The following is a 26,252-nucleotide window of genomic DNA, read 5'->3' on the forward strand; positions in this document are numbered from 1 at the left end:
GCTGCCTTTTACCTTTATTTTCTGCTTTAAATAATAATTAACTTCTCTGCAAACAGCCACCCAGTACAAATGTGACGACATTTGAAAGGTCCTTAAAGGGTCCATCAGATAAACCGCCACAATGTTTTTGAGAGAGTTGTTTACAACAGTAGAAATGCACTTTGGTCTTGGCCCCTCTCAGGTTAGCAATTAGCTTTAGCCTTCAAGTCCTACTAGTGTTAGCAACTTTTACTATTTTTTCAAAAAGCACCTAACAACAAATTATGTAACTTTTTCTGTTTCATTGAATTCAAATTCAAAAATACCTTATTAATATCAAAGGGAAATTAAATTGAAAACTGACCTGTGAGCATATAGGCGTTTTTTTTGTTTTTCTTACTACGTTTCTCAACAAGCAGGTGTGGCATTTGGCTCCTCCCCCATCCCAAAGCACTCAAAGGTAGACCATTTTTCTCACAGCAGTCCCTCCTAGCTGCAGTCCAAGCAGTCGGTCACTTTTCCACTGGCTATTGTTGTTGTGCTTCTGGACTTCTAAGTGGACCACAAGGTTGTGAAACCAAAAAAAAAAAAAAAAATTTAAACCCCAGGAAGGACAGCCTAAAAGCTGCTTTCTCTTCTCAGAAGTTGGCAATACTCAGTCCAACTAATCTGTATTTATACGAAACAAGGCTTCTGTTTAGTGGTTATAACCTTTTAACAGAACCTTACTTCAGACATCCCAAATTATACCTAAAGCTGTTTGATTCTTATTCTTGCGATTAATTTCCGCAACGCAGATCTGTCGGCGCAGGAGGGAAGAGCTGTAAGCTAAACGATGGATTGTGGGCTGCAGAGAGTGGAAGCGTTTAATGAGGAGCAGAGAGTGTTGGATGTGGCATTTTGACTGCAGTGCTCGCCTGAGCGGGATTAGACCCCACTGTATAAGTGTATTTGTCTTTGTTTGGATGATCCTTTGTGCTGCATGTGTGCTGGTCCCTCCTCGTCTGTCTGTTTGCTTGTCTGGCGCTAAGCTGGGCTAATGCTGTGGACAAAGGGCTAAATAAATAGCATGTTGCGGTATTCACATGCCTCCTGTTGCACTGCTCCCTACACAAGGGACGTGCTTCGAACAGTGAGTTCTGTGAGCTGCCCTTTATTTTTATTTTTATTTTTGTGTGTGTGTGTGTGTGAAATGGGTGAATAACACGCCTTTAGCTAAGAATCGTGGCAGATTTGTGTTATTTTTGCTGTGCTGCTTTTATCTCGTCGTAAACAAGCTGTCATATTGGTTAGAATCTTTGCTTGGATCCGTTTTTGTGTACTTTCTTTCACCATCTTACAAATGCTGAACCACTTTAAGCTCTAAGGTCCACAGTGGCTTTGTATGTTGTTGTTTTTTTTTAAATTTTATGTTAGTTTCACCATATGTTCAAAAAAAAGAAAACATTAATTCTGTAGGTGAATGGTGTCTGTTCAGTATGTTTTTTTTTATGTTTGTGTTTATGCAACAAGCTCAAGGGCCTACTGAGCAACAATCACATCACAGAGCTGGCTGGCTTGTCGTTCTTTTTTTCTTTTTTTTTCCTTCTTTTTAATAAATTGCTGTCTCGAATGCTGCTGCTGGACAGATGGCTGCGAGCTGCAGTCCTCTACCGCTTCCACATCTTCTCCCAGGATGAAAACTGTCTGTTTTCTCCAGTTCTAAAATCCACACTCGCGCTCTGCGTCTTGTTCGTGTTAGATATAAATCATCGGTGCTACAAGCATCACAAATGCCCCCTCGCTCGCTCGCTCGCTCGCTCGCTCGCTTCATAATCGTTCGCATGGGCTGCGATATTGATGGTCTGTCCTGACCTTTTGCAGGGCGGTTCTATTAATTAAAAAAATTAAATAAACAAGACAATCATAGCCCGACAATAAAAATAAATCACCAGTTGCGCCCTCAATTGAGTTTTTWTTTTATTTTTTATTTCCGTCTCGTACCAATACGAAAATTKAAATTGCGGGTTGCAAACCCACAGTACGTCTTTAGCACAGCTCGCGCCCACGCGTTCTCTCTACKCTCACGTCCTGCTTTCTTTTCTTTTTTTTCTTCCACACTCCTACACATCCACGTTACGTTCAGTGTGGGAAAATGACTCATTACTGTGGCCTCCGCGTTTGATGAGGGATTAGTCGAAAGTCTTCCACTTAAAGAAGTCATTTGCTCTTCAATGGAGGAGACTTGAGTGAAATGTGAAGCAGGGASGTATGGGCTTTTTCTCTTGGTTTTCCTGSTTTGTCCTGGGATGGAAATGATCAACATCAGTGACTACAGCTTACTCCATAGCTTGATTTATAAAAGAAAGTTGCCTTTACGCAATTAACTGTACAACCTTGGCAGCAGAGGGAAAAAAAATGCAAGTATTACATTCATGTTTTTGAAATTAATGTATTTTAAAGTGGCAAGCGTAAAATYGACGTTTCGAGCTTTACCTCATCAAAAGTTTACCTGCAGTGTTGCTTTGGTTCTTTCGTGCATGTTTCATTTATTGCTTAGTCTCCCACGGCAAAACTCCTCACAGAGCAGCCCTCTCCCATGACACGCCCACTCTGCTCCTTCAGACTAGCCAGCAGCAATTGGCAAACACCTCGTTAGTTCGTTATACAAGCTACATCTCAGTGAAACGCTGGTTGAAAAAAAAAAAAAAAGTTAAAGGGTTAATAGAGGAGCACTGTTTTGATGATTTCCTGATGGAGTTTCAGAAAGAGTATGTTTCTAAAGAGACATCATCCCAATTCCAAGGCATTAAATTGCAAAAATCTAATTTCTTTTAAGTCGTATTTGATAGACACAGAACTTTTCTAACAACTGAAGGTAACATCCTTACTTGATAGTGCTATGAAATGGCACTATGTGCCTAGAAAATRCACAATACTGCCCCTTTAAACCATGCGACAAGTGGTGCAGAGAATACCTCTGAACAACGGTTTTATATGTTGGAGAATATTGCAAATGATCTTCAATCTATTTATGTGACTGGRYAATCAGCCACTGGCATCTTTTGTAAGTAATATATACTTAGATCTCCAGCCGGTCTTGGTTCTTGACACTTCAAAAAGCCATACAGCTGCTGACCATGCTGGACTTCCTGGCAACAGAGATGTTTAGGAGGGAGCTGGTAAACTGGTTGGGACTCTGCCAGTCAAGCCTGAGCAGAGCCATGCCAGCTGGATGGGATGCATCCATCCATATGCAGATCAAGTACATCACATTCCCGTACACTGCAGTTGAGCGCAGTGATATTAGAGCAAAACTTGCAGGGAGAGTTGTTTATTTTCTAACGGTGCGATCACCTGCACACTCATATTGCTTTTAAGGCCCCATGGGTGAATGTGCTACAGTGAAAAGCCCCTTAATATAAAAAACAATCTATGTATTTTTTTTCCTATTTAAAATAAAGTGACCAGTAGACCAGTTTAGTCATATGCTGGTTAAATTACAATTTTACCGATTGCAGTTTTCTATCTAATCACTGACCTGCTGATTTAAGATTTTGACTGATACAGATTCAACAGTGGGATGACAACGCATTGCTAACAACGCATGTTCAGTCGTAACCGGCCAGTCAGCCACTTCTCACTTCTGAGCAGATCAGAAGTGAACTGTAGCTTCGCTACAGCAGATTTATCTGATGTAGCTGATTTATCGGCCAACCGATTTATCGGTGCACACYTGATCTCCGCTGTTTTTTGTAGGAAATCTATGTTTTTGTTCACAAAATTCCTATGTTYCTATGCAAGATGTATTGCTTGCAAACCATATTTAAAGTTTTTTTTTTTTTTGGAGGAAATGATATCTTAGGAGATGAAGCAGTCACTCCAACAACCGRATAGTTGGTTTTATTACCACTGGAGGAAAAGCTAAGATTGGTTGTTGTAACAAAAGCCTGGAAAGTCTGAAAGGAACTGGAGAAATACAGTTCATTTGCAGAACTAACATTTTAAATAATGTTTCAGAATCGATGTTTGAAAGGACTTTGTAAGGTGGTTCTTAAGGTTGCCTTAGCAGGGATGCTTTCTTTGTGAAGTCTAATAATAAAGTTGCWACAGTATTTCTGAAACTCACAGCATCACACCAGAGAAATTACAGGTTTGAGTGAATAACAGAGCTGGACAATAAGCAGTGCTGAATTGGAATTGCCATCATAATATTGCATAGAAAATTGCAACCACAAAGGAGAGCTTGGAGTGAAATATTAGGTAAGTTAAAATGTTTAAGGTGTTTGGCAATATTGTGTTCGGCCGACTGAATGGACTTTTATTGCTCTGTATATTCACGCCTGATATCTAGCGCAGCCATACAAACTTTAGAGCATAAATCTGAAAAAAATACAGATACTCTGTAGATTTTCAGTGTATAGATATGATATATGTAACTTATTTAGGGTTACTTAAGTGTTTAACTTACAATAAAATCACGATGATCTCAACTGTTCACCTGTAGGCCAGGGTACATTAGCAGCGATCACTTTGGTTTCTGTTCCTTTTAGCGTGCGTTACGGTTTCTCCTCCTCATCTGACCACGCACCTGCTAAAGTCACAGGAAATAATCACACACCTTCATAAAATATTGTTAGTATTTCTGAACCCTTTTTTTGAGTTTTTACCACACCAAAAACTGCTTAGGGTTCTTCACAAACTCTGAACGTGTATTTAAAGTGTTCTGTCACCAAAATCCTAGGTTTGGCAACAACTTTTAGATACCATAGCAACATTAATACAGATAACATTCGACTGTCAGTATTATCATTAAGCTCATTATCATTCATTCAGCTTTTTTTGTTTGTCTTTTTACTTGTTCTACTTAGATTTTAAACCATCCCGTTTCCTCTAATCTAACTTTATAAATTCAGCATCCTCTAGCAGCCTCCACCTTCCCCTTTTGCTGTTTTCTCCTCTGGTGGTGTCTGTTTTCACATGGTGTTGTCCACGGCACAAGTGACGTCATGTTAAAAGCTCTATACAAAGTTTTTTTTTTTTTTTTTTTTAAAGCAAGAATTAATTGCCTTTGTGGGATTTTGCCATAGATATGAGCATCTGTACAAGCAAACTGTAGTTGGGCAGAGAGATTAGAAGCTGCTGTCAAGAGCAAGAAAGTTGAAAATGCATTGCAGGTCCAGAATGCTGGGAGCTAGAAGACAACACAGGAGCAGAAATGTACAGGAAAAAAAACACCTACAAAAGTAGATTTGGCCAATTTTCAGCCTGACTGGCCAATCTGAGGCATTCCATCTTTTTTTTCAGTCAGTAAATACCTAAGTGCTAACAAGCATGAACACTCAAACGGAGCTTTTCAGTGTCGATGAAGTGCTTAAAAGACGAACTCAAAGGAAGCACAAAAGGTGTAAAAAGCTTTTTAAGACGACACTGTACTTTCTGTGGATCGATAAATATTGAGCACTTGCGTCACGGAGGCCGAAAACCCTTGAAACCTTTGAACTCTGGTTATTGTAGTTTTCAAATCGTAATTTGCGGAAGCCGGTGTCAACTTGAATCCAAAACTAAAAATCCAAGCTAAACTCTGGACGTTGGGAATCGATGCATTTCACATGTAAATGAAGATAATAAAGAGACTTTTGATGACGTGCGCATGCTGCCGGGTTCGATATAATCAGGTAAACAAATGGACTTGAGAAATAACCACGAAATAATCAAGGAGAGGATTGATTTTGAGTGCAAGCTGGCGGACTGGCTGGGAAAAACGGGGAGCAGGTGGTGAAATGGGAAAGTGGAAAAACAAGGGTACCTGAGGACATGCAGTTTCTGACGAGGGCTACAGTAAGAAGGCGAGAAGCGAGACACCCGCTGAATAACTAAGAGATGAACTAAGAGAAACATTGCAAACCTGGAGAACAGAACTCATTGCACCAGAACACAGAGCGACCTTCGGGGTAAGTGGAAAAACCGTAGCCCCCAGAACCTGTCCGACTCGGACTGAGATGGGTACGCCGCACCACAGACTTTAGAAATACTTTCAGCATGTCTCCCAAACTGTACCTTTCACACCAATGCATACATTATGCAAGAAAAGGTAACAACTTGTTCATGAAACGTTTCCTTTGCCTCTCCACCTCATACCGGTTTCAGCCCGCGGTTCAAAATAAAAGCATGACACAAATAGCCGGGGAATCTGCAGGATGCCTTCTCCGAGTGCACAACGTGTCAAACCTTGAAGTAGATGTGCTACAGCACCATAATACCACACCGGGGTCAGCTAGGGCTGAGGCTGCAGCTCACACCGGCTCGCTAGAGTTGGACAAGAACAGATTTTGGTTAAAAAAAATTAAAAATTCACTGGTCTGATGTAGGGATTCACAGATGCGAAAATTTGGGCTGATATCCAAAATTAATATCGCTGTTATGAAACCGTAATGTTCACTGATATTTACGTTTATGTATGTATTTCACTACCCTTCCAATACCTTGTAGAAATAAAACGACCACATGCTCCTCTGCTTCAGTCAAACTCCCCATAATCCTGCGCTGCATCACGATCGCGGGTGGATCGACACTAATGCGCTGAGAACGACGCTTCGGTTTCAGATTCCATCTTGAGATTTTATTTCACTTTTGTGTTGTAGTTTTTAAGCTCTACCTAAGTAAACAACAAACGGACACAAAGCATGTAATTAATGTATTTTGTAGATATCCGCAAACCTTCTCCAAATTCTGTCCGAAGTTTCGACAAAGCAATTCAAAGGAAAAAAAAAGGATTGAAGTGATGCTAAAGATGCCTTCCAACCTCAAAACATCCAAATGCTATTGGCGTCAGGAAAAAAGCGATTCAGCAACTTGGAAGCAAACCTCTTGGTGGAATTAATTCATCTGAAGGCTTTGCATCCTTTGTGAAATTCTCTATATGGCAAAAAAAAAAAAAAAAAAGTATGTCGTGAATGCTGCATAGAGGTTTTTAAACTTACGACGAGCAGCGGAAAAGGAAGCGCTTGATATAATGTTGTATATAAAACCGCCTGGAGGAAATTTAGGAGTGATGTACTTAATCAGCAGTAGTTCTAATAACTTATTTGGTCGATTCTGGGGTGGGAAATGGAGCTATCGGCCTTTAAGCCATCTTTAGAGATGGCAAAGCGATATTAAAAAGGGTCTTTATTGGCGGCTTTATGTTTCCTGGTAACCACTGTTGTAAAATTCTTGCAGTGTTGGGTACCGTGGTGCACAGGAAAGAGACGGGCAGTGCATTTCAATGTGGAGCCAGCCAAGGTCGCAATTTAATGTTCTGAATGAGTTCAGCTTTTTACAGGGCAGAGGAGGTCACTCAGTCGCTACAGTCACTAAATCACTGCCAGTCTCTGACAGAGAAAACAGGTTTATAAAGGCTGGGATGCCACATATGCCCAAAGAGATGGTGGGGGGGAAAAAAAATAAATAAATCTATAAATATATATTTATATAATAAGGCAATTTTATGACTCAGAGCGTTGAAAGCTCTCTTAGCATTAAACTTTAAATCCTTTATCTTCAACAAAATTGAGTAGATTAAACTGAACAAAAGGAGAGGAAAAAGGATTTTGCAGATTTTAATAATGTAATGTTAAATCAATTTCATTTAATTTGAAAAAAAATCGTGTAAGGGGTAAGACCGTTATTTCTCAAATTATTTTGTGTTCAATTGTTTATATTTTATGAATATATGAAAACAAAGCAAATCAAGAAGTACATCTTTTTTTTAAACTTTCTGAGATGAATTAATCACATCACAGTCTAAAGCTGTGTCTTTTCCAACTAAGCTAATCTGAAATGCAGTGAACCTCTTTTTTTTTTTTTTTTTTTTTTTTGATATTCTAACAAAATCAAAACGCTTCAGTTCTAATCCGACGGGGGTCACTTTCTAAACTCCATGACTCCGTGTCCTCTCGCATCCTGTCAGTCCTCACTTTTATGACAGAACGGGACGAGACACAAAGGCATCGAGCGTCCTTGAACATAATGTCCGAACAAGTGTGGGAGACCTGATAAAATTCCTCCGAGGGGTCGGAGCCGCCCGACTCGGCCGCGCGGGCCCCCGCATGGCAACCGACTCCGAGATTAGGCCACGGGAACCATTTAGAGTTGATTATTCATGGTGCTACTGGACTGATGTTTCATGACACCGAAATCTCTCATTAGGTCATCCAGCTCTAAAGGCCATTAAATTTTCAGTCGGCATGAATAACTCAGAAGTGCTCTGTCTCTGATCATGCGGTACGAAGAAACCCCCGCACCCCCCAAACTCATCAGAGGTGCTCTGAAAAGCAGAGGGGGGGGGGAACGATATTAAAACCCTCTCTGACTGTTGGAGTAACATTTGGTCAATTAAATATGCGAGAAGGGCAGCAGGGTAGTTTTTTTTAAGATTTAAAGGCCCTTGCGTGTGGCGCCAGACAGCATTTTCAGAAGTATCGATTAGAATTTTGCTGCGGGTAAATGACTCCCAACGGGATCTCCTTGGAAACTGGAGCAGAGCCAACCCACTGTGTGTCTAACCGACTTAATGCAGATATAAATCGCCATTCCAATCAAGGCCGTTTTTATTTGCTGGCTTAACCGAGGCTATGCGTCACCTGCAGGGCTGCACAGTTTGGTCGATAAGATCCTGTCAAATACGCTTAGACGTATGCTGCGGAAATGACACTTGATTTATGTTTTCGGAAAAGATTTCTTCCCTCCCAGCCCCCCACCCCCATGTTTGAGGTGAATTGAAGGGATGTTTTGAGTATTGGATGATGATATACTCAAAACAGTTCAGATCATGACACGGTGTCACGATTTGAAAATGCATGAGCCTCAACTAAATACCTAATGGATTTAGTGCCTTGTTATGAATGAACATTTTCTAGTGCAGTCAATTTCCTTCACAAGTCGCCCAACTGAAAAACAAGACTTAATTTTTTTTTTCCTTTTTCCACTTTGTTGGTTGATTAAATTTTGCACATCACTATTTTTTAATACTCCTCTTCCAGAAAAAATGTTCCACGAGGAGAAAGGAAACAAAACAAAACTTGAATTTCAATCTTTTTTTTTTGTTTTTTTGTTACTTTTATGTGACATTTGAAGTTGAGAGAAAATTCAAATTCTATCCGACTTTTTTTTCTCCTTGCCTTTCAATGAATTCCACAGGTCGGGTTTGAGAGACAAGGAGCAAAGAAAATCATTACAGGCTAATTTGCAGTTCAATCATGAGACCAACATTTTGACCTACATTTAAAACCTTTTATGTAGCGGAAAGCAAACATAATGTAAAACACAGTAGTGACGGCGTCATGCTGTGGTAAGCTTGTTCAGCTAAATTGTACCTCACAACCCCACACTTCTTTGTTTTGGTCCATCACTTAAAAAAAAAAAAAGTGTTCACTTTTTCCTACTCTTCCTACTCAGTAGTGGTAAGCTAATTATTTTGGAAATTCATACTCATGTTTTCTCTCTTCTACTGATTGCTTGTTTTCTTGTTTTTAAAAACTTGTTTAAAATAAATAAAATCCCCCCAAAAAACAATAAATCACATTAATATGATACATTTGTCATAATGTGACAAACGTCAACAGGTTTGTCAGTGTATGCCGTGTGAGATAAAACAAGGTTTATACTTACTAAGGAGATTTTCTCCACATTTCAGGTGAGAACAGCCGTGCATCATCAGCTTGCCAGAATTGGTTATAATAACTATTCTGTCAGTGCCACTTGCATAATGCACTACTGGCAATTAATAATAATAAAAACTTAATTCATTCTGCTCCATCAGTGAATATATATATATATATATATGTATATAGTCTCCACTGTGTTCAAGCAGCCGAGTAAGAAAACAACAAACCAGGAAAGAACCATCGTGTGGAAGCGTAAGTTCTGGAAATAAGCTCTGATCGTAGCCAAGATTTTCCCAAAGCTTCGAGTGCAATGAGGAATCATTTCAGTGTTCGCTCGCGGCCACAAAATGACCTCGAAAAACAAAGATGAATGGAACCATTGACTTCAAATATGACCTCTTGAAAGCACGGCCCGAGCTTCCATCCATCGTCATCTATTATATTCACGAGGGTGACCTGCTGGGGCGGCGGGAGGAGCGGGGTGGGGTTTGGTGGGGTTGATTAGGCTGGCGCCCACCTGTTCTCCTTCAGCTTCTAAGACACTAGCTGCCAGAAAATCAAACAGGGCTCGTCCCCCCCACCCCCCCACCAAAGCCCCTCCGCGCAACCCTCCTCCTCTTCTCCTCTCCCTGGCAAGTTCCATATAGAAAAGGCGACTGACCCACTTTCCCTCCCTCCTGAGCTATTACCTGGAGAAAATGGAGTGATGTAGCGTGGGATGTGTGCGTTGGGTGGGTGGGTTTTGCGAGACTGAACAAAAAGCGGCTCATCGTCTCACTCCGCACAGACCTGAAGGAGTAGCCAGGAACTCCGGAGAAAGCGTGTCGTTTCCCAATCGGACGCCACGCCACGGGGGGTTGTTCTCTCTAATGGGCCCCACCGTGGGTTTGTTTGCACATGCGGCGGCGGACGTTAACTTGGCGTTGATCTAAAATAAACCAGACACGAGACAAATACGGCAAACAAATGAATAATTTGCCAAAGGCCGCAGAAGCAAACGAGAGTAGAAATATAGCATAAATTCCTCCGCATTGAGGGAAATTGCTTACAATCCTGGGGGCTTTCTGCGAGGCAGAGCCAGCACTCAATGTTTTCTTCGGGATTAGGTTTATATTGATTGACCATCACGACTGGCATCATGATACTTAGAGGCAGAGAACAATTTTTCTTGTTCTCATTTTCCGTGACAGTGCTCTTACCTTCTTCTTCATCGTCTTCTCTTCTTCTACGCTCCAAAAAATACACAGCATTCATTAATGTCCTGTCTGAGTCTCGTCGTCTTCTGTGCTCACAGGCCTCACATGGTGACGAAATATATGGGCATCAGGAACGAGAGCTTTATGAAGATTGCTGCAGTCGGGACGTGGATGGGAGATTTTGTGACGGCCTGGATGGTAAGAATGGAGTTATTAAGGTTTATGGGACTCAAAACATTAACAATCGTTCCAATTACTTATAGGATTGAATTGGTGAGTGGGGATAACCTGAACGGTTTTTGTGATCTGGAGAGTCCTGATCAACATTTTCACCCTGGCTCCAGATTAACTTTTTCGCCTGGTTTCACTGGCACGCTTTCTTATTTTGGTGCACCAGCTCAGCATTATTAATCCCCCGTCATTTTCTCGGGCCTTTTACGGAGTCATTGCATCTTTAAAAGTCATTTTAAAAAAAAATTTTTTTTTGTCATTTGTCAATGACAGTACCATGAAGAAGTATGTAACAATGTGAAAACCTTGTATTTGTGATTATGGAGCACAAATGAGATTGTGGGTGGCTCCATTTGAGTACTATTTAATTGAAATATGAACTGTTACTAGTGCACATAAACAGCTGTGAAGGAGTCAAATTGAATCTAAACCCAGGTTTTGTTCAGATACGTCATCTTTCCAATTTAGATTTTGACGTCAACGGGCATCGTTTTTGACTTTTTATGATTTGGAGACTCTTGCTTTTCAATATAAATTAAAACGCAACATAGTTCCAGAATCAGAGTTTCTCTGAGCTCACTTTGGTGAAATTTCCTGCCACAGGTAAGGTGCTGACTACAGTTGGCAACACCACAAACCCGAATTTCAGTAAATCAAACTTTGGCCTTTAAGCTTATGACTCCCCCCAAACAAAAAGAATTTCAGTAAATTTTCTGTTCTCTTCGTAATAACGGATCCAAGATTGTATTCACATATTTTTATTAATGGTCAGACTTGGCGGGTGGGGCTTGTAATAACTACTGCCAATAACAGAAACTCTTGTCGGATGTACCCGCTACATCCGAACAGCACCCGCAGTAATTTAGTCCAGGCTGTGACTCCCTAGAGGATCTCAAAGATCTGAGGAGGGGGGGAGCGTCAGGGAAAACAATGGAGGGACGGGGCACATTGCAGGAGGAACCCACCTCTGTTCATTATTCAACATGAAAGAGGAGAGGAGCTCCAGCGGGAGTGGGCCTCCTCTGCCGGGAAGAGTGGGGCTCGCAGCCGAGACAACCTGCCAACCTCCCTCACCCGTCGCATTAGTATTCCAAGGTGCATACTTTAGAGGGAGAGAAAGTGTCGGAGTAGGAAGGAGGAAACAGGTGAAAGGGGAAGAAGGGAGAAACGGAAGAGGAAGGTGATAAACGGATGCACAGCTTTGTGTGACGGATGAAAATTTTATGCAACGACAAAAGGGCTGATGCCAGAAATTATTCACCACTTGTTTTTTTAAAATTATTATTAACTCAATAAAGCACTCTGAACAAGACCTCTTTGTTTCTACCACAGAGCAGAGTACGCTCACTCCTAGAGTCAAAGAAGAGCGAGAATCACCTCCCGTTTCCCTGGTTGAAATCCTCTCCTCCAACACGAGCTTTACGATCTGCTGTGAGGCGCTCTATTGAATTGACCTTGACTGCTGCGGCTCTGCAGAAAGAATAATGTTGATTTGTGTATTAAAAGCATACTGAGACAACGCTCGATCCAATAAAAATATTTTATGATTTAAAGGATTTTCGTCCGTCTGCTCATAAACTGATGCCGTCGGCTGTCGTCCATGTAGCAACTCCGGGAAACGATATCTGTCATTGGGAGGTTGTTCAAAGTTATTTGTGACTTTTAATCATAATTTTTCATATCCTAAATTGTCACAAAAAAGAAGAAAAAAGTTAACTAAAATGTATATTTTTTAGTCCCAGAACATAGAAAAAAATCAACCCTAAAGGATTAGGACATGGCATACAGAGGGTTGGCGTTTCTAATGGGACACCATATTTATGCTGTTAAATATGGTGTCCCAGAAGGGTCAAAGAAATGCAAATGAAAAGCCACAACAAAACGGCAGAAGCCACAGGGGAAGTTCTGCTAAAGCAACATTTATACTAAAGTGAAAGTTATGTTCCGCTCATCCATCCATTTCCCACTGGTGGTGTGAGGGGCGCCGGTGCGTACCTCCAGCTGTAACGGGTGAGAGGCGGCTGGACATAGGAAGTTATGTTAATGCGTCAAAACACTGTGAAAGTGGGAGCACAAAGTGTAACTGCCATGTATGGCGTTCCAAATGTGGAAAAATATGTTCATTCTTGCGTGTTGTTGCATGAAAAGTAGTTACATTGCAGCTTTTTGCTGTTATGTTGTGATTTTTGTTGTGTTGAGACTTGTTGTTTGTGGATTTTGCTGTTGTGTTGACTTTTGTTGGTTTTGTTGCATTGTGGATTTTGTTGTTGCTGTGTGACTTTTGTTGTTTCTGTTGTTGCTAAAGGAATTTTGTTGTTGTGTCGCGACTTGTGAATTTTGTTGCTTTGTTCTTTTTGCTGTGGTGTGGCTTTTCATGTTGCTTTATGACTTTTGCAGTTTTGACTTTTCTTGTGGATTTTGCTGCTTTTTTAATTTTGTTGCTGTGTTGTGACTTTTGTCTTCTGTTGTTACTTTGTGCATTTTTTTTGTTGTGTTGCAGCTTTTGTTGTTAAATGGATTTTGTTGAGTTGGGACTTTTGTTGTGCCTTTGTGCTGTCATGTTAAGACGCTGGTGAGGTTAAGAAAAACATTTTAAGACCTGCTTTCACTGAATAATGTGGTCAAATATATCATCCCAAAAAGCAAACAATGGCTCCAGGTACTTAAAAAACAAAAAATGGTTGTAGTTGCTTGCCCTTTTTCAGTCTAATCCTCAGGTGGGAATTGCTAAAATCGTTCCTCATAGAAAAGTAAGTTGTGTTTTTATAAATAAAAAAAGCAGGCCTGGATAATATTGGTCTGTAAAAAACTGTCTTACAAAGTTGCTAAATGATTTATCACCCTTCTTATCATATTGCCATTTTGAATGTTTGTTCATTCACTTCAGGTGACAGATATGATGCTTCAGGATCAACACTACCCAGATTGGGGCAAAGCTGCAAGAAGGGTCTGGAAACGAGGCAACAATCGAATCGTCCTCTTCTGGTATGTTATGGCACGCTTTTCTTTATCTTTGGTGAAACTAAATGTGTTTGCATGTAGCGTGATGCTTCGCAAAGATGCGTGTGTGTGCATGCACGCATGTCTTGTGGTCTCAGCAGCCCGTCGCAGGGTTGCGTGCAGCGAATATCCGTGTTAATCTGCCCTCATTCAGTGTCAGCACCTTTAATTAGAAGAACAGGGTGAAAATCGATGGACACTGCAAGGTTGCTGGGTGTGCCACAAACCTGTCTTTTACTTAGCCCTACCACAAGCTGTGACCCTGAAATAAACTGTAAACAAATGCAGCAAACCGTGTCCGATACGCCCATTATGGGATGGATTAGTGGGTCCGATTTCTGCTTATAAGTATGCAACCGCCGGGCTGCTCGGTCCACAGAGGCGCTAAATTCACTCGCCGTGAACGCTGTCAGTCAGATATGACATCTGAACGTGCTCGCCGTTGGTTCACTCTCGGGTCACAGAGTGATTGAAGGACAAGTGGGGAAACTGAATAACTTTGACACGCACGCTCGGCGCCAAGTGTGCAGACGTATCAAAGAGAGTTTCGCCAATGTTTCCCTCCGTCGAATCGACTCGCTCGCGATTTGAAATCCGAGCAGACAAATTCTTCTGCGGCTTTCCTCGTCTTTATTGACGGGCGGCCCCGGCTGTCGCAATCGATGGCTGGATTCGACGAGGCCGTCGTTTGGGATTCAGAGCTTGAAATGTGATTGATAAGTGCTCTGTGGGACGGGGCTCGTCGATACGCTGCGGCAGATAGCCGGCGACGGCTGCCAAAAGATTGGCCACTCCGAGAGCAAGAGTCCCACTGTGGAATATTAAAACCTCCTCCTAAAACTTATCTCCCCCCACTCTGCTGAAATGGGATACGAGCTGGCAGCCTGTGTCTGCAGGGCAACCAGCCGTCGTGCGGTGCGAAAATGCACACAGCAGCACAATAATGGTCGGGTGACATTGAGGCAAAATATCCAGTGGAGAATAATACGAGGAGAGTGTGTCTCTCTTCACATGAATGAAGATGTTTTTCCAGCAAAACGGCGAATATGGAGCTGACTTATGCAAGAAAACACAGCAATCGCTACGAGCAGTTTTGTGTTAAGCATGTAAATGCATGGAAATTGGTGTGCGGTTGAGTTCGGATTTACATTATTTTGTCATATGCAGACTTTTCTGTTTATTCACATCGTCTTCTAAGGGTGTTTTCACACCTGATGGTGCGGTAGGCTCGGTTTGATTTGGGACCAAAATTGTTGCGTTTTCAATTGGTGCGGTTCGCTTCCTCACTGCACTGTGTCAAAGAAACTAATTGAACAAACCTGTTCACCCCCTTCACCTGTGGGTGGCGCTGCAACAAGAACCGCAGAAGAGGACGACGCGAAAACCTCAGAAAAAGACATTTCTTCACAAAATGTAAACAAAGATGGCGCAGCGTCAGATATTAGCAGTTGCAGCATATATCTGACGCTATGCCTCAGTCATTAGACATGTTTGTTTTGGTTGTATTTACCCAGAATGCCCTGCGCTACAGTCCGCTTCCTGCTTTTGGAGCGATCTCACCAGAATTCACTTCATTCAAGCCGATAGGTTTATAGGTGGACGAGAGTTTGCTTTGCAGCAGAGCTCCATCCTGTATTGACACCTCTCCAAATGAAACAGGCTTTCCAGGAAAACAAACTAGAGTCCAATTAAAGCAGACGAAACAAGGCTGGTATGAATCCACCCCAAGACTCTTCGACGTTCCATTCACAGATCTCCCCCTTCTGTCTCTGTTTGCCACACTTTTTTTTCCTCCATTTTTTTTTCCTTACCCTCCCTCCCTTCACACTAACTTTTCTTCACTTTCCCTGCAGGACGGTGCTCATCTCTTTGACCTCGGTGGTGGTTCTGGTCATCAGCACCGACTGGATCAGCTGGGACAACCTCAACCGCGGCTTCCTGCCCAGCGACGAGGTCTCCAGAGCCTTCCTAGCCTCCTTCATCTTGGTCTTCGACCTTCTCATTGTTATGCAGGTAGAACGCTCCCTTGTGGCCAATTAAAAAAAGTAGAGAGAGGAGAGGGTGGGGTGGGGGGACAGGGACGTCTCTTGGCTCAGTCCACTACCCGTCTTGCCAGTTCCCATTTTTCCCTATTCATCAACGGAGCTCTGCGGCACATAGCTCTGGAAAAGAGAAAGTGTTTGATCACTCTCAGCTGGCATGGTCACAAATCTTTCTTTTTCTCCTCTCCTTCTCTCCTTTCGGTCCTTCCATTCTGATTTCCCCACACCTGATCCAACACGTCTGAGCATAGTTTATGTTCCTAAATGCTCATGAGTCACAATTTTTTTATTTTTTTTCTTGCCGTTTTATTATTTTCTCCCGTGTTCGCCATTTATGTCACCGTCTCATAAATATGAATGCGGTTTTGACTGGACCTCTAAAAAAAGCCACAAATGCTTTTGTGCTGAAGACATCTTGCGAGTGAAGCGCTCTTTCATGCCAAACAGACACGGTGCCTCACAAAGGCAGTTGTACCTTGTCGGAGTTTTTCAAATTTGTTTCTCAATTTTTACCTCCTCAATATGTTGGACTTCAGTGTATTTATTTGACTTTTATGTGAAAGACCATAGCAAAAAAAAGAAAAAAAAGTGAATGACAAATCATGCATGCCTTTCTTTATTTCCTTCTTCCTATCTTTTTTTGTATTTTTCTCTTTCCCTCTCCTTCTTTCTTTTCAGAGTCAGTACTTTGCAGTGAAAGCTGCAAGTCCTTTGAGTTTTGTCTCTAAATGCTTTGAACTTTAAGAGACCAAACTTTTTCCCTCACTTCTCTTTGCAATTACAGCTCAAACTCAGAGTAAAAGAGGACCTGAACAGCATTTTTTTAAAGTCGTGCACACAATTCAGAATTGAATTTATGTCTGGGCCATTTTAAGACACGAATATGCTTGGAGATAAGCATATTCATGTACATCCACGGTAGTTCTGCCTGCCTTGTATTTAGTGGCGTTCTTCTTTCCGTCCACTCTGACCAGCTTCCCATTTCCTGCTGAAGTAAGCATCTGCAAACATGATACCACGGCTGTCACGTTTCACCCTAGGAACGGCGTGTCCAGTGTTAAAAGTTTAACTCACAGAGCTAAACAAATACAGATGCGGTATGTTGTTAAAACTAGACAGTTGTTGTAATGGCATTTAAAACATGAGTTTAAAATCTCATTATGACTTTCAATATGTTCGTGTTTAAATGAGAGAGGTCGTCACAATAAAACAGCAACACCTGATGAGTGTCTTCAGGAAGAAATGGAGTTAGAAGATGGAGAGTCAGAGGGAGCTCCTTTGATTCTCTTTAAGCAGTTGCGATCTGTTAGAGGAATGTATTTTTATGTCTCATTATAACATGAAGGTTTCTGGTTTTAACAAGGTACTTCCTCTTTATTTATTCCCTAGCACTGGCTATTAAATGGTACCATAGTTCAGGGTGATCTGCAGTGTTATGTCTTCCAGCTGACGTAGCGTTTCTGCATGTGGACCAAAATATTTAATCTGAACGGATGAATATCTTTCACACGTTTTTTTTTTTTTTTGTCCCCAAAATGGTTTTTAAAACTTTTTGTTGTTGTTGTTGAGAGTGCTGTTTTTATATCTTTCTTTAGCAATGGCTAAAGAAAGACATTAGTTGAACTGTGTACAACTACGGGTGAATTCACACCAGTTTTTTTTTTTAGTTCGCTATAATCAAACTAGCCTAGGAAGTGGGAAGGTGTGAACACTGGTCCGCCTGAAAACCTAAGTCTCGGTTTGGTTGAAGTGAACTCTGGTGCGGTTCGAATGCAGTATGAATGCCAAGTGAACTGCTCCAAAGCAGGAAGCAGACTATTGCGCTTAGCATTCTGGGTAAATACAAACAGACAAAATGTGTGTGTCTAGTGCTAGAAGGAGAAATGGCTCATGGAAATCTGTCAAAAACAAAGTAGAAATCCTACAGCTGCTGATATCTGACGCTCCTCCGTTTTTGTTTGCATTTTATGAAGAAGGAAGTTGAGCTCAGTGTCTCCTTCGGAGGTTTTCGTGTCATTTAGAGTTATCTAGGGTTATCAGCACATGACTTTTATTAAAATTTTTAAACAGTGTCATTTCCCTTCTGATTCATAGATATGTGGTACTTTGTGTTGGTCTGCCACATTAAATCCCGATAAAATACATTAGAGTTTGTGGTTCCAACATCACCAAATGTGAAACTATTCAAGAGGTGTGAATTGTTTTACAAGGCAGTGTATAATCATTACACGATCCGGTGTACAAATCATAACAGAGCATCCAAACTCCTAGGGAAGAGATTTGCTATGGACTCGTTAGACACACATGCTGCCTGACTAAAATTTGTTGCTACTTAAGTACATGTCCCTGGTCTGTTTGTTGTGCTAATTAAAGAAGGAAGCAGTTTCTTGGGAGAACGTGTCCGAGTGTTACAAATGGAGCGTTCCACAGAAAGCTCGCAAGGTCACCAGTATATTTCCCATGTTAATCTGTAATACAGCTCCAAAAGTGAGTTCCAGGCTGCTTTTATTGAAAAAATTATATAGTATATATATATATATATTTTTAAAGTCCTGCTCTGGCTGCTAATTACTTCCCACTTTGATTTTTTTTTTCCACATTAATTTRACAAATGTGATTATGCAGATGCAACGAACTAGCTCAGTTTACACAATACCCCTCACAGAGATGTTTTTAGTCCTCCGCCCTCGGCTGTACATCACTCTCCACTCTCAGCGTTCTGTTTACAACCAGCCCTTCTCATTTCCTGCACGGTGTACAGCAAGTACATTTACTGCGGTAATTTACGAGGTGAGCTAGCAGCTATCCCCATCACRGGGTTTGGGGAGGGGGGAGGTTGTAAGGGACCCTCGCACCAGCAGCCGTCGCCTCGTCGTACCCGTCGATGGGAATTCATCAGAGCTTTGTCCACATCTGCGTCGAAGTGGCGCCAAAGCTTATCTCTCATCTCCATGAGAAAAATGGATGGAGGTGTTCTCAGGCCAATTAATGTCCTGCCTGGATTTAGCTCCAGGCGGGGTTTTACCTTCTTTTTTTTTGTTTGTGTATGTTTCCGTGTGTCTCCCCAGCCGTTTCCTTTACCGAACCTCGGTTTTCTTTGTATTTGGTGTGTAAGCACGTTTACACAGGAGGCGGATATGGTGGTACGTCACTGTTAGATTTATTTATTTGTAAAAATTCATTAGTTGGTGGAAGATGGTTCTTAAAATCCTATAACCCTGTAAGTTCATAGATATCGGCAATGCCCTTCTCAGATCATTAGTACATAAAGGATTCAGATACATGATATTATTTTTTCAGAGATTTTGTTCAAATAACAGAACAACAGAACCTGGAGGTAGTAACAACCTCCTCAGCAAGTCAATGTTCTCCTTAGGCCTTCAAATGAGCCATCATTTGATGCAGGTGCGCTAAACCAGGGAGAGAATTAAAACATGCAGGATCCCGTCCCTTGAGGACCGACTTTGGACACTCCTGGACTAGACAATAAATCAATAGCAGTAGACATGTGATTAACATCAATAGATAATACGTCTGATCGAAAATTCGATAAAATTCACTGAACTACGATTATAGAACCGCACAGCATTCTGGGAGATGTAGGCACAGGAAAGACTTTAGCCTGTCAACCACTCAGCTAAGCAAGGTGGGTGGCGTCAACTAACTCACTCGCTCTTTGGTTACCTAGCAACAGCCCCTTACTAAGCAACAACAGTTTAAGGTTTTGCCACTGTGCCTCATAATGTAGTGGCGTGAAAACTGAGTATAAAACAGAAAAGGTCACGTCAATAGTTTTTCATATATTTAAAACGAACAAAAAAAAACCGTAATGAATAATTGACATCGACTGATATGAGACGTTTTTATCACGATACGTTGATCGTGATAAAAACTTTTGTCACGATACGATACTATCCAATCCAAAAAGAGGCATTTTACAGTAGTTATCTCCGCCACGTTGAGCCGCTCCTGGCTGCTGCGCCATCTGAGACATTCAGGGAGTGATTTCTTTCTTATACTTGTGAATCATGTCAGTATGAACAGCAGCAGCTCTTCTTTTGTAGTTTCCAGCTTCATACTGCGGGTGGGGGCGGGGGGAGGTGGGGGAAGTAGCTTAGTGACACTGCAGGGCATCGGCAGCTTCTAAATGTCACTTTGCTCTGCCTGTTGATGTATTTTGACATGTTGAAATCCCAGCGCACGCCGGTTCACTCCACCAGCCTGTAAACACTCGGTGTGATCTCCGCGCCGCAGCGGCCGACACCTTGTTTGACCCTCAGTCGGCGTGTGAAGAGGCTCCACCGAGACTTAATATCAGCTAATATGAGAGACTTTCAGTGAAGTGTGCAGCATCCAATAATGGATGATACACGGTTGACATTTTTCACTGCTGAAGTTGTCATTTGAATGCGTTTCTTTTTTTTTTTTCTGCTCGACCCGCCGCGTCTGGTTGAAGTTAACTGAATTGATGGTCGATTGTGTGTGTGTTTTTTTTTATTTTGACAGGACTGGGAGTTTCCTCACTTCATGGGTGACCTGGATATAAATTTACCTGGAATGTCAACAGCACATGTGAAGGTCAAGCTTCCTGTCTGCAAGCGCATCTTTAAGGAGGAGTACCACATTCACATCACAGGTACATTCGGGAATAAAAGGATAAAGATTGTGTCATCGTTCTAGGAGGGAGGATCTCCAGCTTTTAAACAGGCAAAGATCATGACAGGGAAACTGGAAGTCATCATTGCAGTCGATGAGGAAGAAGCGCCTTTCATTTTCTTTAAACAAATTGGGAGTAAAGAAAAGAAAAAAACGTGGCGTGGCTGCTCCAGTTTCCCCGTTCCCCTCCCCGTTGGGAAGGGTTCGTTTGTTAAAACCACAGCAGCCATTTATAATGCATGTGTAGCTGATGTGTCACGCAGGTGCCACAGACGCTTCAGCTATGTTTTCATCATTCCTCACGTGTGCCAGTGCACTCTGCGAACGAGTACGATTTTTCCTTTAAAACCGCGCCCTCCCCTCCCACCTTTTTCTCCGTGGAAAGCTGAGAAAAAGGGGTGGGGGGAAGCAAATGTTCCCGAGCTAATCGCTACACTTTCAAAACGCCCGGTAATTTTTGCAAGAGGTTGTTAACCCGGTTGCATTGGATAGAACATTAAGCGTGATGAAAGTGGCTACACCACGACGTGATTGGTTTAACTAAAAGCTTATTAGCATCACATCTTTGGTGGTGGTTGGTGGGGAGTAGTGGTGTCGTGTATACCTGGGGAGACATCTGCCTGCTATCAGTCATCCTAAGGAGATGGCTGTCTCATGGTAATATAGCAATCTTGTAAGTAGCACCTGTAAATGGATTTCTCTTTCTCAGCGCATGAGCTGAATGCAAAGCGAGAGGGAGTCCTGATGCGCGACGGTGAAAGTGTGCCTCTCTGATGATGCCGTTTTCCCAGACAGCAGCGGTCAGAAGTTTTACACCAGGTTGCTATTGGCGTGAGCTTAATTTGAAATTGTTTTGGGGGAGGGTATCGCCGTACAACAACCAACTTCAGTTTACTTAAAAACCAAGTGTTTGAACTCAATGTGAGTTTGATGTAGACAGTGTTAAAATTATGCATATGGGCTCAAATATACTCAGGCTGGGATCTTGCTGAATGTTCTTGGCAGAGATTGGAAGGTTCATTGATTTCCTGCCAGAGACCGGGCTTTAAAGCAATGTCAGTGAACTTACTTACAACAGTGTTGAGCTAGAGGCCGTTTCAGAGACTTATTGATAGGCTGGTTTGTTCATTCCAAAACCGGTTTTGACCTTTTTGGGGTCCTTTTCCTGTTGTGTCACCCAAATCTAACCAAGTTTCAACTGATCTCTTTAAAACAGAGCAAACTGGTTGGGATAGTCGAGAAGAATTTAGGTTTATTGAGAACCTAGTTTTACATCACCATGTATATTTTTGACTCTAATTAATTTACTTTGTTGATTACATAAATTTCAAAATGAATCAATTTAATTATTAGTACTAATTTGGATAAGTTCACCCTGAAATTATGGACAACAACCCTAACCCTTCCCAGCCCTAACCCTATATCATGTGCCTCTCTTTGTCTCTCTCTCTCTCTCTCTCGCTCTCTCTCTCCTAAGGTAAGTGGTTCAACTATGGTATCATCTTCCTCGTGCTTATATTGGACTTAAACATGTGGAAGAACCAGATTTTCTACAAGCCCTACGAGTACGGTCAGTACGTTGGGCCAGGAGAGAAGATCTACACGGTGGAGGAGCCGGAAACGCTCAGACACTTCAACCACAGCACGCTCACCTACGAGTGGCGCTCCACCAACATCAACCCGAGCACCAACAAGACGTACGTGGAGCGGGACATGTTCCTCCACAGCCGTTACATCGGGGCCAGCTTGGACATCAAGTGCCTGGCCTTCATCCCGAGCCTGGCGGCGTTTGTCCTCTTCGGCTTCTTCGTCTGGCTGTTTGGACGCTTTCAGGACAGCGAGACGTTCACGGAAAACCAAGACAAGGCGTACGAGAGGATAAAGAGGAAATCACCTTCGGAGTACAGCAAGGAGATGGGAGCGACCCCGGAGGACATGCACCTGACCATGAGCGACAGCCTGAAGCGGTCGGGAACGCCGATGCTCCTGTCGGTGGACGGGTCGCACTTCGGAACGACGCCTTCCACAAACTCGACCATATCGATGGACACGCAGGAGACGCACCCGAGCATTGTGATAGACAACGCAGTGCAAGACCAACCCGTTGTGTCGTTTGACGTCGGCAGACTCTCGCCGTGAACGCGTGGATTTTCCAACTGCGCCAAAGCAGAAAGAATTTACCGAGACTTCAGATTGTTGCAGGTTTTTTTACCCACTAAACTTTATCACACACACACGCACACACACACACACACACACACACACACGTTACTGAAGCAAACCTGTGTGTCTTTCATTGGGATTTTATGTGCTAGACCAATACAACATAGTGTAAAGAYGAGGACTAAATCAGGGTTTTAAGGATCTTTTTCAAATTATCAGTTGGGAATTGTTGCATTCATTTGCATTTAGCCCCTCTGAGCCAATACTTTAAATAAAATTCCTTTTCCTTTTCATTATAACTCGAGTTTAATCAGATAAAACGGAGAGTGTCTGTGAACATCAACTTTCACGTCTTACCACTGATTCTCGATTGGATTTAAGCTTGGACTTTGACTAGGTCACTATGACACATGAATATGCTTTTGATCCAAACCATTCAGATACCAGTCTGTATGGTTTGGGTTGTTGTCATTTGCTGCCACAAGTAGCATTTTGTACGTTGTCCAAAAATCCAGTTTTGATCTCAAATGATTAGAATATCTTCTTCTTTCACACGTTTGCTTTGTCTCCTACTGTAAACAAAACTCTTCATTACTTTATTTCAACAGTGAAATAAAATAATAAACTCTTTCCAGAGTCCACGATTAATGCCATCGTATCATCACTCTCACTTGACCTTTGAACCTCTCCTGGCTGTTTCTCTCCTTACTAGACCCGTCCTGTTTAGGTGGACACCTCTTGGTAATTTGGGGCATAATTTTGGTCTTACTGATGGTAGTTGTTTATTAACGACTTCTAGCTGATTTTTTTTTTATTGGTATCGGAATAAAGGGGCTGAATATAAATGCAAAACCTTTTATTTGCAAAAAAAAATCCTAAGTTTTTCCCTTAATAGTTATACTTTACTTTGTTTTGGTTTCCATATAAAATCCAATTAAGACACATAAAAATTTGTGTAAAAATGTAAAAAAATAAATAAAATATATATATATATATAAGTCAAAATGCTTCTGCCATGCAGTATGCAGAGTGCTCGGGTAAGTGACGTTAAGAGAGCAGGTTCTGTGGTTTTCATATATTTTTCCTAAGATATCCTCTGAAAAAGCCTCCATATTGGCACCGGTTCTGATGCAACTAGCCTAATATGAAGCAGATCTTTTTAAAACAGATGGCAAACTTTTAATTGACACGGTGCTGGCTTGGATTTTCTTAATTTACTTCAGTCATGGTTTAAACTAATGGGTGCCTATATCTGAGGAGTGTTTCTGCTTCTGTAACTCTGAGACGGAGCAGTATTACAGCTACAATCGTGCCTTGATATTTCATATGTTTATATACTAACAGCCTACCGCTACGGAAGATGTCCTAATTATGGTCTGCTCGACTGATCCCTGCTGTATATCCTCATATCAAACCAACAATTGTTACCTCATTTGGTCCTCGGCTTGTGCCGGTTTTTTAATTTATTCTCTTGTGTTGCTTTTAATCCGTTTCAAACGTCGCGTCTCTTGTCGAAACGSCGCGATTATCAGCATCAATCTACGTTGATGACCTTTTCATATCCCCTCACTCGATATTAGGCTCGAAGATAATAAATGCAATCAGCAGAGATGAAATAGCAAAGCAACAAGCCGCTCGATGATTGCAAATGCGGCTCCTGCTCCTTTCTCTGAATATCAACCGAGTYGGGAGGTTGGTTTTGCCCTTGGCATAAACATKCTATTGAAGTGGAGGGGTATTTCTCTCSTTTTTTTTTTTTYTTCTTCTTCTTTCTTTAAAGCTCAGGGCTTCTTTATGTCTAAATAATCTTTGAAGGTTTTGGAAGCGGGTTTTTTGCAGGTATATATTTTTGAATATTATTCAGTTGGCACATCATCCTGCTGCTCTGAACTCATTCTGTAGCTGCAGTATTTATCTTCACAGTCGCTTTAAAAGTGTCTTTTTCTGAGTTTTCGTGTTCCACGTTATTTCTTTGTAATGTAGCTCTGTGGGAGTTGGTCCAAAAATGTGCCCTTAGACATTTTTTTTTCTTTAAAGTGCAAATATGAATTAAATTATTAATGAGTTACAGATTTTTTTATTTTTTTATTTTTTTGCATGTGTGTTAAAACGTTTCAGCAAGAACTTTGCGACCAAAGATTCCAGATAATCCGATGTTTTAACCCTGCGAGAAATGTACTTGATTCTCTTGGATGGAAAAGGCCAAACACACATAACGACTTAAAGTGTTTAAACAAACAAACAACAAAAGTAATGAAAACTTGTATTTTTGCAAAACACACCCAAATAATAAAAAAGAACAGCCAATGATTTGGTTTTATTTTGTTTCATTAGGTAAATAGTGGTTTAAAATTATTACGTTAACTGAATGTATTCATTTAGTGCATCCAGTTAGATGATATTTARCATTATACGTGCTTAATTTCTGTTGTTTTTTTTTACTGAAAGGTTATTACACAGAGTACTATKACAGTATACTGATGAGGCGCTCCATACTGGAGTTCATTACAGCTGAGGTCCCTTTTTGTGTTGAAGTTTAATTGAGCACATTGTGTGTCTGTGGATGACAGAGGCCATTCTATGAAGAGGTCAGYTTATTTAGCTTAATTGCTTTGCAGCTCTTGATTCTGTAATTCTTTTTTTGGTAACACTTTATTTGAAGGGGTGTGMATAAGACTGACATGACACTGTCTTAAACATGACATAACACCTGTCATGAACATGAAGAAGTCTTTATGAATGGTTATGACTGTTGTCATGAAGTGTCATTCTGTAAATAATGACACTTTTAATGCAAAGTTGCTCTAAAGGTTGCATTAAATTGTCATTATTTACAAAATCATGCAAAGTTTGCACTTTTAATAGACTTTCAGTGCAACTTTTAGAGCAGCTTTGCAATAAAAGTGTCATTATTTACCGAATGACACTTCATGACAACTGTCATAGACATTCATATAGACTTCTTTATGTTCATGACAGGTGTTATGTCATGTTTATGACAGTGTCATGTCAGTCTTATTCACACCCCTTCAAATAAAGTGTTGCCCTTTTTTTTTTTTTTTTTTTTTTACATTAGAAGCCACAAATCACATTGTGGCATTTAACTAAAAGAGGGTGAAAGTACTTTTTTTTTTAGTGGGGGGGACCCTGGACTTTTCTGATGTTCTTACTGGATTTGTTGCTTTCTCTGTGTTTTGTTTCAATAATTGGACCTTTCCTTGCTTTTGCTGTGTTGTATATCTGTCCAGTCTGGTGCTGCCAATAAATCAACCGTTTTCTGTTATTTTGTTTTATTTTATTTTTTTTACATACTCCATTTTCCTGACTGGTTTCATTTTTCTTCCATTTGGGATTCCAGG

General features: G+C 41.3%; 1 protein-coding gene across 5 annotated transcripts in view; it reads left to right on the forward strand.

Annotated features, from left to right (window-relative positions):
- Positions 1-23,523, forward strand: part of tmem117 (transmembrane protein 117) — a 48,894-nt gene extending 25,371 nt beyond the window's left edge. For all 5 annotated transcript variants that reach the window (XM_008411033.1, XM_008411032.2, XM_017305515.1 and 2 more), the window contains exons 4-8: positions 10,900-10,999; positions 13,920-14,017; positions 15,886-16,045; positions 20,581-20,710; positions 22,208-23,523. In XM_008411033.1, coding sequence (XP_008409255.1) covers positions 10,900-10,999; positions 13,920-14,017; positions 15,886-16,045; positions 20,581-20,710; positions 22,208-22,869 — 1,150 coding nt within the window. In that variant the 3' untranslated portion in view covers positions 22,870-23,523. The remainder of the gene's footprint in view (positions 1-10,899; positions 11,000-13,919; positions 14,018-15,885; positions 16,046-20,580; positions 20,711-22,207) is intronic.
- Positions 23,524-26,252: the final 2,729 nt, after the last annotated feature.

Source organism: Poecilia reticulata, linkage group LG6 (assembly GCF_000633615.1).
Source record: "Poecilia reticulata strain Guanapo linkage group LG6, Guppy_female_1.0+MT, whole genome shotgun sequence".
Taxonomy (NCBI): Eukaryota; Metazoa; Chordata; class Actinopteri; order Cyprinodontiformes; family Poeciliidae; genus Poecilia; species Poecilia reticulata.